The sequence below is a fragment of the Oryx dammah genome, unplaced genomic scaffold (assembly GCF_014754425.2).
Source record: "Oryx dammah isolate SB20612 unplaced genomic scaffold, SCBI_Odam_1.1 HiC_scaffold_28, whole genome shotgun sequence".
Taxonomy (NCBI): domain Eukaryota; kingdom Metazoa; phylum Chordata; class Mammalia; order Artiodactyla; family Bovidae; genus Oryx; species Oryx dammah.
In genome coordinates this window covers 115,487,137-115,499,811 of record NW_024070212.1, presented here as the reverse complement: position 1 = coordinate 115,499,811, position 12,675 = coordinate 115,487,137, and the positions used below count along the sequence as shown (strand labels likewise).

The 12,675-nt window shown below is 45.3% G+C and overlaps 1 protein-coding gene across 2 annotated transcripts in view; it reads right to left on the bottom strand.

Annotated features, from left to right (window-relative positions):
* TRAF3IP1 (TRAF3 interacting protein 1) overlaps positions 1 to 12,675 on the bottom strand; it is a 60,972-nt gene that overhangs the window by 21,120 nt on the left and 27,177 nt on the right. For both annotated transcript variants that reach the window (XM_040231904.1, XM_040231903.1), the window contains one exon: positions 12,042 to 12,118. In XM_040231904.1, coding sequence (XP_040087838.1) covers positions 12,042 to 12,118 — 77 coding nt within the window. The remainder of the gene's footprint in view (positions 1 to 12,041; positions 12,119 to 12,675) is intronic.

Genomic DNA, 12,675 nt, shown 5'->3' with positions numbered 1-12,675 from the left:
ACAGGAAGAGCAAAGGACATTCAAATACAGGAAGTGGGGTCCCACAAACCCTTGAGGCAGGAGTGTGGATGCAGATGCCACGGTGAGGCTGGGCTCAAGCTGGGACTCACCCAAAGATGAGTCAACCCAAAGATACACCCTAGAATTCGACAAATTTCACCCCACAGTTCCTGCATTCTTCATGGCGATTGACATCAGGAAGAGAACAGTCGGGCCGGAGACTGGCAGGCGATGGCTGCATGGAGGACCAGCGTAGCCAGCAGACAGGCAATGCCCCTCTGAAGAGGGGACATGTGGGCAGGGACCCGATTGGGGGTTTTCTGTTGACAGGTCCTGATATGGCCCACCAGGCCCAAGAGGCCAGGATCACCTTCAGATACCCGCAGCCAAGGCCACCTGCACAAATCTGGGGAGGAGGAGGCCCGTACAGTATACTCCAGACAGCCGCCCCTCCCTGCCTCCCATGGACAAAACTTGAGCAAGCACAGAGGGACAGACCTCAGCTCTGGGACACTGCTGAGACCCCTGGAGCAGCTGTCCCAGAGTTCCTCCTGGGGCTTCCCGGGGTGGGGGCAGCGAGCTGAGCCCCGGGTATGGGAGGAGCACAGACACTCCAGGTTAATTTCACAGGAACACAGATACAAACTTCCATTTGAAAATATCAGTAAAGTGAATATAGTTTTGCAGGGGACAAACAATTATCTATGAGCAAGCAAAGACATGACTGAACAACAAAGCAAAGATCATTTTAGGAATGTAAGAACTGCTCAACATCAGGAACTCTATTAATATGTGATCATCTCAACAGCTGCCAAAAGATATCTGATAACAGTTAGTATCCGTTTCTGATGAGACACCTAGAGCAGTGGCCAGGATATGGCACCAGATGAATTAAGCAGCTGATGAATGAATGAACACTGACTTTTAAAACCAGATAACTTATCATCATAAAACAAGTTAACATTAAGGTTAAAAAGAGGCTAAGTAAAAACCAGTAACTGTGGGAATCAAGGTCAAGGTCAAGAAGCTACAGTTAGAACCAGACATGGAACAATGGACTGATTCCAAATTGGAAAAGGAGTAAGTCAAGGCTGTATAGTGTCAGGCTGCTTATTTAACTTATATGCAGAGTACATCACATGAAATGCCAGGCTGGGTGAAGCACAAGCTGGAATCAAGATTATGGGGAGAAATATCAATAACGTCAGATATGCAAATGACACCACTTTTATGGCAGAAAGCAAAGAGGAATTAAAGAGCCTCTTGATGAAGGTGAAAGAGGAGAGTGAAAAAGCTGGCTTAAAACTCAACATTCAAAAAACTAAGATCAAGGCATCCAGTTCCATCACTTCATGGCAAAGAGATGGGGAAACAATGGAAACAGGGACAGACTTTATTTTCTTGGGCTCCAAAATCACTGTGTACAGAGAGTGCAGTCATGAAATTTAAAGATGTTTGCCCCTTGGAAGAAAAGCAATGTCAAACCTAGACAGTGCATTAAAAAGCAGAGGCATCACTTTGCCCACAAAGGTCCATATAGACAACGCTATAGTTTTCCCAGTAGTCATGTGCGAATGTGAGAGCTGGACAGTAAAAAAAGGCTGAGCACCGAAGAATTGATCCCTTCAAACTGTGAGACTCTTGAGAGTCCCTTGGAATGCAAGGAGATTAAACCAGTCAATCCTAAAAGAAATCAACCCTGAGTATTCTTTGGAAGGAATACTTTGTCCACCTGATGTGAAGAGCCAACACATTGGAAAAGATCCTGATACTGGGAAAAATTGAAGGCAGGAGGAGAAGGGGACGACAGAAGATGAGATGTTTGGGTGACATCATCGACTCGATGGACATGAGCTTAGCAAGCTCCGGGAGTTGGTGATGGACAGGGAGGCCTGGTGTGCTGCAGTCCACGGGGTCACAAAGAGTCGGACACGACTGAGCAACTGAACGACAACAAAAACAAGGGTAACGAGGGTCCAACTTAATTTAAAACAACAGAATAAACCCAAAGAACAGAAGGCAGGAAATAAAACTGGAGAGCTCAGTGAAAAGGAGAACAAAGAAACAAGCTGCTGTTTTAAAAGACTGACAGACAAATTTCTGGAAAAATAGAAAAGCACAAGCAAGTAGTATTATTAATTTTAAAAAAAGAACAAAACTAAACTATAAATAAAGCAGACGTTTAAATGAATTCTACTGAAAGCTTGATAATTTAAAAGAAATTAATAACCAGAGCTGACTGTGCAGAGAAGGCACCCACGCAGGGAGACGGTCTAGTCCAGGAGTGACCGGAAGCTCATCCGCAGGGAAGCAGCCACCCTGGTGCCCCAGTGACGGTCACTGGGGCCCAAGGTGGGCGAAGCCACATAGCCCAGGAGTAACAGCAGCAATGGGAGATGGGTTACATACAAGGGGGATTCATGTAACAGGTTCATCTATGAAGGACAATGAGAGCCAGGTTTCACATTGTTGGAGAAGGGAAATGAAAATACAGAAAGGGAAAAAACTGGTGCGCACGCGCACACACACACACACACACACACACGAGGATTAAACCCTGCTGTGTGTGTACACATTAACACTCACACACACTTCTCATCTGTAGCTCTGACCAACGAGAGGGCCTAAGAGAAGAAACACTTGAAAAGCAGTGAGCACCCCTAGGGAACAGACCATGGTTTCTAAACACCATCCTCCCCTGAAAGGAACCAGGAGGAAATGGCTCACGCCAGGGCTGGGACAGCACAGGAAAAGCCTAGGGCGTCCTGGTGGGCCAGAGAGTAGGGAAGGGCTCCAGGAACAACAAGGGCAGAATGAAGGGGCACAGGAGCCTATCTGAAGGAGCCCCAAATCAGAGGCAGTTTGAGTGTAAAAATAATGACAAAATAAAGTTGGAAACCGTGGTGAGCCCACAGTGACATAAAGAATCAAACTGAAAATTAGTGCATGGGATACCTATAGGTTTGGCAGTACTTCCCCACATGCAGCATTAATTACAGAGAGTAACGGGACAGTGGAGAAGAGACCCACAGGCGCAGCAGCCGTAACGGGACAGATGAGAACATGTGCCTCGTGACGGGACACGGCGAGAAGAGCAGACCTCCCTTCTGGGCGGTCCCCACCCAGGATGGCCACGATGCTCACTTCCTGGGCGGGGTGGGGTGGTCCGGCCGCAGGGACGGAGACTGGCCCTGTTCAGAGAAACTGTCCAGGAACGTATCTGGGGGTGATACCTGCAATCTGTTCTCAGTACAGAATTTCTTTGCCCCTTACATGCAACTTTTCTCCAAGCGCAAGAGTCCTGTGACACTCCCTGTGGCCTCATACGGGCACGTGTTTGGGGCCTGGCACATTAGCAGAAGCCCACAGCTCCGGGACCTGGTGATCACGGCCACCACTTCCAGGACAGGCTTCCCAGAAGGCCTTCCTTCCCTGGAACCCGAGCCGGCTTCACTTCCCTGGGGACTAAAGGTGAAGCCAAGACTCACCAGAGGATGAGTGCGGGGGTGGGGCAGGGGTCCCGAGCGGGAGGACCACGACACACGCTCCTTTCTCACACGACACTCCCCCGTCGGTCTCTGAAGCATCTGAAAGTTCTCAAAAGCGCCCCTCACAACCTTAAACGGTTGACCTGCTTCTAAATCTGCTCTTCTTCACAAGTAGCTTTTAAATTGTTTAAAAGCATTTGCTTTGCTTTGTTCAGCTGTTACTATTACAATAGAATCATCCATCATTTTTCACTGCAAATGACTCTACTTGTCGCACAATCATGCTTTTTAAAGCTACCGAGAAACCTAACCAGTTCCCAAACTATTAATATGTGGAAATTACTCCTGAGTACCAAAACCTAACAAATAAACCTTTTATAACACGTATGGACTATACTTGAAAGAGTATTAAGACACAGTGTCTTTTATTTGTAAACAATTTATAAATAGCAATGTCTAAAATAAACACATTGCTGCTTTAACATCTTTTCTCTCTGTAAGGGATTTAAGAATATTCTCTGAAATTTATAGCTTATGTAGAGTGAAACCCTGACAAAACACAAGCCCTGCACTAAGTGGTCATCCGTCCTGGCCTCTGTAACGACAGGAAGACGGAAAGGCTTTATCGGTCATCAGAGAGTTCCACCTGGTGGGGGGAGGTCTTCGGCCAGAAGGAATGTGCGGAGACTTGGATCACAGAACCTTGATAGTGCCGCAATGTGAAAAACTGTACGCACACTGCTGCTATGACGTAAGAAATCGGAGCATTTCAGTCCAAGCCTTTTTAGTTTTCCTTGACTCTAAGACATCCCTGTGACCTGGACCCCGAGACAGAGACAGAGCCCCGCCCTTGGGCCATACTCTATCTCAGTCCCTCCCAGACAGCCATTCCGCCGGATTACATTAAACACTCAAAAAAACTAACTCATGCCTCCAGGTCTGGTTCCTCCAGCAACAGCACTTCCCCGGGAGCTGCTTTGTTTTCAAGTCAGAAGCAACGATAAAGAGGTGGGACCAGAAAAATAAAAGTGTTTCTCACCTCACACAGTAAGCACATATTTTAGGGGGGACAAATAGAACTAAGAATAAGAATAGCTGCCAGGAAATACACCTCTTTGTCTCAAGGAAAGATGAGTAATGACAGGACCTCGGGACTCAAACGGCGCTAGAGGGAACGAGCAGCCCCGCTTCACGCGCGTCGCCCGGGCCCTGCCCCCGCAGGGCAGGCGGCCTCTGGTGAGCCCGGGACGGGCCCCCAGGCCACACAAGCTCTGCCGCCTCCCAACCCTCCACCCAGGACGGGAGGGAGAGCTGGCACCCGGGCCTGGGGCAGGAGACCTCGGCCGAGGACGCAGTCGCCCAGACCCCGAGTCCCTCAGCAGTGCGGACTCCCCGGGCATTTGGGGATGGGTTCAGGGCCCCCATGCACACCTCAAAGTCTTTGGATGTCGAAGTCTTTGCATAACCTAGCACATCCCCTCATATACTTTAAATCACCTCTAGAGTATTCATAATACCAAATTATAAATACGGTGTTTATAATACCAAACACAGGCTATTCCCATGGTCCAGGCTTATCCTGTATCATATTATTTACTCCTAAATCCCATTCAGAGGAATAAAGGACTTAAATTTTACTGACCCAGGTCGTTTATTTTCTTCAAAAAGCATGTCATGGTTTTGGCAGGAAGAGACATCATATTTCAGATGACCTTAGAAAGAAGGAAAGTGAAGTTGCTCGTTTGTGTCTGGCTCTTTGCAACCCCATGGACTTTAGCCTACCAGCCTCCTCCATCCGTGGGATTTCCCAGCAAGAGTACTGGAGTGGGTTGCCACGCCCTCCTCCAGGGGATCTTCCCGACCCAGGGATTGAACCCGGGTCTCCCCGATTGCAGGCAGACGCTGTACCCTCTGAGCCACCAGGGAAGCCTTGAATACAGTGTAAATACGACATAAACAGCTGCCAGCACTGCAAATTCAAGTTTCGCTTTTTGGAACTTTCTGGAATCACTTCTCCCTCCAGATATCTTCTGTCTGAGGCTGGTTGGATCCCTGGGCTCGGAACCCACGGGGGCAGAGGGTCCAATGTACATTGTCAGTGGTAATGGGTGGGGCTCTGAGCGCAGTGCTGAGATTACAGGACATGCTGGCGGGACCACGGCTCTCTGCCTCTGTCAGCCCTGGACCCGCAGAGACTCCCGCCTGCAAGGCTGCCCTGTGCTGTGCCGCAGGGCCCAGTGGGCCGGCCAAGGGAGGAGGAGGAAAACTCCAGGGGATGGTGCAGGACAGGGAAGCCTGGCGTGCTGCACTCACGGGCTTGTAAAGAGTCGGACACGACTCAGCCACTGAACAGCAACAAATCATTTTTGTGGTCTATAATATAACCAAGGCATATATCTGTAAATATTCTGAAGCAATACTGTTGATGATTTTGTGGTGACAATTCAGTTTTATATCCAAAACCCACAGTCTCCAGCCTGCGTATTAGAAAACATAAAACTATCAGCTTATTTCTAAATAAATAAATACAAAAACCCTGTAACTCTTCATGATTAAAATTAATTTCAGTGGTTTCCCAGTTCAGCTACTAAAAGTCTCATCAGTCTAGACATATTGCAGCACATGTCCCTTTTATTTCCATCACAGCAATTTAAATGGGAACAATATTCCTAGTATAAGAATATCCAATAAGACTAGGACCATAAACTTTCAAACGAAAAACACGTTTATCAGGTGCAGAACTTCAGTTAAGCGAGGATGTAGAATAGCATTTTTCTAACAGGGGTTATGGAATTTGTAATGAAATTGCACCATCTAGCCACCAAAATAAGAAATAACTATTTCAGATCTATTCAGATCACCAAAGTAAAAGAGAATATGACCCAAACCCCTGACTTTTATAGAAGAGTTTAGGTAATTACTGTTAGCTATATTCTGTTTATTAACGTTAAAATATAACATGTTTGTGATATGGTCATTTTATCCATCAAGAGCCATTTCATGATACAAGAGGTTCTCAGATTCCCAGACAAGGGCTTCTTTGAGACAGGCACCCACAATCTGTACTGATGTGTGGGTGTTGCAGGGTCCTTATGACTGCTCTCCTTCAGAATGGCAGTAAAACTGCATCCGGAGGTCACACTCAGGTTCCGGTCTGTGGAGACGGACGGCTTCTAGCAGCCCCCGTACAACACGCGGTTCGTGCGACCAAGAAGATGAAGAGAACAAACCCATCAAAACTTTAAATAAATGAAGAGAACGAAATCTACAAAGAGGAGACTCTGAGCCTATTTCAAAGTAAAGAATTTAAATGAAAAGAAAGAGCAGCTCAAGTGTACAGTCACAGAACAGATATAAAATCGAAAAAAAAAAAATAGCACCCGAGAGAAGATTGTATAAAAGGAGACTGAGAAATCAGGAGTGAGAAATCTTTAAACAGTGCTTTAAAGTGAGTGAACCGTCTTTGACACCGCTGTTATTACTCCAAAGCATCTTCATTTATAAAGCTTGAAAAGCAAGCATTTTTAAAGCATAAGAAACACTGTAGTAAAACTGCTTTTCTGGTTGTTTTTTCAAAAACTTCATAAATCTGAAGGAAAAAAAAATGCTTGGCATGAGCCAATATCTTCCTATTAACAAAGTTTATATTTCCTCTTGAAAAGAGAGCAAGTAAGTCCGGATGAGGAGAAAAATGCTCAAAGCAATCCGACTCACATATTTATTCCATAATGTATTCCTCAAGTCCATTAGCACAATAAGAAAGGGCTTTTCTTCCAACACAACTTCAAAGACAGGCTGGAGAGATGCCCAGATTACAAATATGTATTTCCTTAGCATTGGAAAAAAGCGCTCCCTCCAAAAAAGTACAAAGTACCAAAACTCAGGGCACACTACAAGCTATGTGAGAGCAGAGAAAACACTATTTGAACTTCTGAATGAGCTACAGAAGATAAACAATTAATGTTATGATTAATACATATAAATCAAGAGTGACCAGAGGTAGATATGGCCTACAAATAGAGAGTCTTTCAGTCGCCTCTCCGTGAAATCCAGTGCACACTGAAGTGTGGACTGACCCCAAAGAGAAAAAGAAGACACACTCTGCAGCCATGAAAGCAACATTTATAATAACTGACCACAAACTAGGCCACAAAGAAAGTCTCCACTCCAAATAATCAACATCACAGAGACCACGTTCTTTGAACATACAATCATACTAGATATTGGGCGGGGGGGGGACTTAAAAAAACCTTCTATGTTTAAAAGCTAAAAACCAAACTCCCAAATAGCTCATGTGCTAAAGAAGAAATAACAACAACTACTTCATACTAAAATTCAAGGAGTTTTTAGTATTTTAAAATTTTAAATTTAAGGATAAAACATGCTTAAAGGGAGATGTATAGTCTTAAATATATTTGTTGAAAATGATGAAGACTAAAAACAAATGAGTTAAGCGTCTTTTACTCAAGAGGCTAGAAAAAGTAAACACCTGAAGAAATTAAGAGGAAGAATAGAGTAGAAATCAATGAAAGGAAAACAGAAGTCAGTATCTACAGAACCAAAAGCTGATGCTTTGCTTCACGGTGTCTCTTTCAATAGTTTTTTCAGTCTTATCAAAGGAAAAAAAATACAGAATTTTTGGAAAGAAAGAGAACTATAACTATAGACCTGCTTTTAAATCACAAAGTATCTTGAAGCATCTTTGTGCCATGACTTTGTAAAATGGGCCTGAAATAAGCGATTTCCTAGAGAAACACTGTGGAAGGGACTGCTGGCTGGCTCCTGTGCCTGCTCGCCTTTCTTTTCTTTTTTTTTTCTTTTTGGTGGGGTTTTTGGTTTATTTGTTGTTAATTGAGGTAGAGTTGTACTGATCTTTCTTCTTAACAGCAAAGCTTCCTGCCCTGTGAGCAGCCCACATGTGGTAGACGTGCCAGTTCAAAAACCCTCAGCCCTTAGCCAGGCAGGTGGCCTCCACCACTTAATCCAAGTGCCTTGCAAAACCGTCATTTTCTGCCCGTCCCAAGCAGTGAGAAAATCTGGCAAGTTTTGGTCTGTATGACGGAACCTCTGTATAACGGAACCTCTCATTGCTAGCTAAGCACATGGATGCGTGGAAGTAAGATGTCACTTCACAGACCCCTTAGCAACGAAGATCTGACCAGTATAATGAAAGCTGAAGTGGTGTGTGTTATTCCATTAAATAGTCTAACGGACTAGTTTGAGAGAACAGAAAAGCTAGCAAGTCAATGGCTCCGATACTAAGAAACCAGCGAGAAGAGAAGGAACTGGCAATGGAGTGACTGAACCAGCATCAGAGGGTTGCTGGGAGGACCACAGCAAAGAACGCAGAGTGCCCCTGGCACAGAGGAAACAGCGGGAACGTGAATTTATATTAATACCAAAGAAACAAAAAGGTGCAACTGCACATCCCTCTGATCGGCCAAGAAAAATTGCTAAGTATGACAATGTAACAAACGATGCTGGAACATCTGGTTACCATACGCAAAAATAAATACACTTCAATCCATACCTTGCATTCTATACAAAAATCAACTCAAAATATAAAGCCTAAACTATAAAATCTCCAGAAAATGTAAGAAGAAACCTCTGTGACCGAGGGTTTGGCAAGACTTCTTGGATACAACACCAACGTTCAACTGCTTTAAAACTTTAAACATCTGCTGTTTGAAAGACACTTTTAAGGGAGGGAAAAGACAAGCCCTGGACTAGAAGAAAACATTTATGCTCCGTATCTGATAAGAGTCTTATGTCCAGAATATATGAAGGATTCTCAGAACTCAACAGTAAGAATACAACCAGCCTAACTTTCAAAGGGGCAAAAAAAAATGTGGATACTTTACCAAAGAAGATATAAGAATGGAAAATAAACAAAGAAAAGATATTTAATATCATTAGCAACTAAGAAAATGCAAATCAAAACCACAAGACATTTTAAAAAACTGACCGTATCAAGTGTTGATGAGGACGTGGAGGAACTGGAACTCAACTGCTGGTCAGAAGGTAAGTGGTGCAACCACTCTGGAAAACAGCCTGGCAGTTTTTTTTAAAACCTGAACATACAACCCAGCAGTCTCCTCCTAAGTGTTTACCTAGTTGGACAAAAGTACTTGTCCACACAGACTTGTTCACAGCAGCTTTATCTGGAATTATCCCAAACTAGAAGCAACCCAAATGCTCCCCAGTTGATAAAAGGGTAAACACACTGTGGTACATCCATACGGCGGTAGAAGAAGTGAACTGTCGATACACACTGTGACGTGGACATGCTGCAAAATAATTATGGCCAGTAAAAGGAGCCAGACCCAATAAAGAGTATATACCAAACGAGTCCATTCATGTACAATTCTGGGAAATCAAACTAAACTACAGCCACAGAAGGAAGGTGAACGGTTGCTGGGGATGGCGGGGTGGAGGGAGGAAACGGGTGACGGAGGACATAGGCCACCCCTGAGGGTCGTGGGCATGTTCATTATCGGCTCTGGCTGCAGAGATGTGTGAAAAGAGGGACTCTCATCCCGCTGAGAGAACAAGTCAGCACAGCCTCGATGGAGCCTGGTGAAACTGAAGCCCTGCCCGTGTTCTGGCACTGCCTCGAGAGTGGGGGCAGGGGGCACAAACCACAGGCCGAGGCCAGGTCCTGCTGTTGTGACAAAGCTTTATCGGGACACAGACACGCCTTCACGTACCAGTGTCTACGCAACAGCTGCTTGTGGAGGCATCAGCAGAGCTGAGAAGCTGCGGCAGACACCATGTGGCTCTCAAGCCTCAAATATTTACTGTCTGGCCTTTTACAGAAAACATCTGCTGATCACTGCTGGAGACCAACACTGGCTCTTGTGTACCAGGACACACGCAAAGGAGCCCATGGAAGCGCCCTGCACAACAGCGAAAGGCTGGAGGACCCGAAGTGCCCATCAGTGAAGGAACTGATTACTAACGAACACTGGAATACCATTCATCAATTAAAATGAATAAACTAGACCTACAGGCATCAAAACGGGCAGGGTCTCGGAAACTCCATGCTGTCTGAAGAAAGCTGCAAACAACAAGATGAGGTTACAAACCCACAGGAAGGAGGCATCACACCGAATCTATCTTAGTGGCTGCCCTAGTGAGAACAGGACTGAAGCAAGCCCAGAAAGGACTTCAACTTTTCCTACACATTTTTGTTTATTTTTATAAAATCTAATTAAGATATTTTAGAAGAACCAGAAGTTAAATAAATTTAAATGTGACATCTATAACATACCAAAAAAGAAAAAGCAGAGAAACTTGCTGGGTTTTCCACCCGACTGTAATACACATCACCCCCAACTTTAAAAATGTAACTATACTTTTCACAGCAGCGAATGTTCACCGAACAAGGGAATTTTTTCCCTTTTATCTTCTGAAGGCAAAAAATTTACCCATCTGAAATTTAGTTTCAGAGGAAACTGAAACACAGGCCTAGTGTGCTTTGCATAAAAACAAAGAGCTATAAAATTTAAACCGACTGAAGCTTCAAAGGTTACCTACAGTAACAGCCTGAGGCACACACACTGGAGGTTTCCGACAGGTCTGCACAAACACCGCCAGGGACAGCGGAGAACTCTCCAGGCTGTCGAGCAGGACGATGACACAGTGAAATTCCACAGCGACAGACCACAGAGGGCAGAAAGGGCTTTTTCCCTTTGAGAAGAACAGGCGGCCGCGCTCTCCTCCTGTTGCTGGTGCGAGGGGCTCCCTCTAATGGGGGGTTTCAGCCCTACAGGTCTCCTTGCAGCTGCTTCAGGCCAGATCTTCGTGACAAACCAGGACATATTAAGCAGAATTATCTAAAATAAATAACCGTTAATCCAACTAGAAGGAAAGAGAAGCGGCTGCATGAGTGTCTGCATATAAACTTACTGGATTGTTGGCTCCTGACAAAGCTAAGAAACCCAGAAACTTATCTTTAAAAACCAAGAAGTGATGATTTATTCTTATTTTTTTAAGGCGCTAAGACGGAAAGCTCTTGGTGGCATCTGAGGCTCACCACCTGGCCTGCAGGTATTCACCCCACGTCACGCGCCCCAGGGCAGGGGCTGGTGGGAGGGAGGTGGGGGTGCTAACAGAGCCAAGCCACACACCTGGAAGGGAGACAGCTGGGAGACCAGACACAGACGGCACACGTGCTCAAGTCAGATCTGAAAACTCCCCAGACTTCCACTCTGTCACCAGCTGGGGTCTCGCGGACGGACAGCCTGCCCTCCCCACGGCGCAGGGAGAAGGGGCCGGCCAGGCAGGAAGGGGTCGGCACGGGGTCAGCGCAGGCTGAGGGAGGCCTCCACCCCACCCAGGACGGGACTAGACGTGGGTGCAGAGGAGCAACATCAGGCCCCCAGAGCCCCGCGCCGTCTATCCTGCCAACTGGGGGGGCAGTAGGGGGAGGCTTGTAAACACGTCCAGTGACGTCACTGATAATCACAGGTTCTGAAGGGTGGGTCTAGTCTTTGAAAGCAAACGTGTGAAACAGAGGCTAAATGCCAGTGTTTACAGAAGTCATTTTGTTACCTTCTCTCCAGGTCTGGATGACTGCTGCAACTTCTCATAATCTTTCTTAGTCTCCAGAATTTTTTTGACAAGTCCTCCTGTTGGAAATCAGTGGTTTAATGTTAAAGCAGTTCTCTGCCCTAAGGAGCCAGCTTACTCTAGGTGCGGGCGGGGTGAGGAGGAATGCTAAGCTTCTTTCTCTTTCTATACTGAAACAGCTTCAAATACCCTTTACAAGATAAAAGAGCAAGGCAACTCTTCCAGCCTCTTGTAGACCAAGCACTAATATTTCTTTATGTTGCGGAAACAGCCGTCAACTCCTTTTTTATTATTATTTTAAAAAAGGATTACTCATGAGATAAATACCATATGAAAAATCATTTGAATATACCTTGTTTGGCACGTTTGACCTTGGAACCATGTGACTATTTTACATTAATAAAACTAAATTAAATCAAAAATTTTAAAGCCTAAAGATCGAAAGCAAAAGAAAACTATAAACGCAGCAGTATCATATCAGCATGCATAACCTAACAGAGAAGAGTTATTTTACCACTGAAAAACAGAGCCATTGGCTGTGCGTCCCTAAGGGGGCGGCTACTAAGACTCAGAAGGCACTCAGCTCTGCCAGGAGCACCCTGACGTGCCCTCAGTA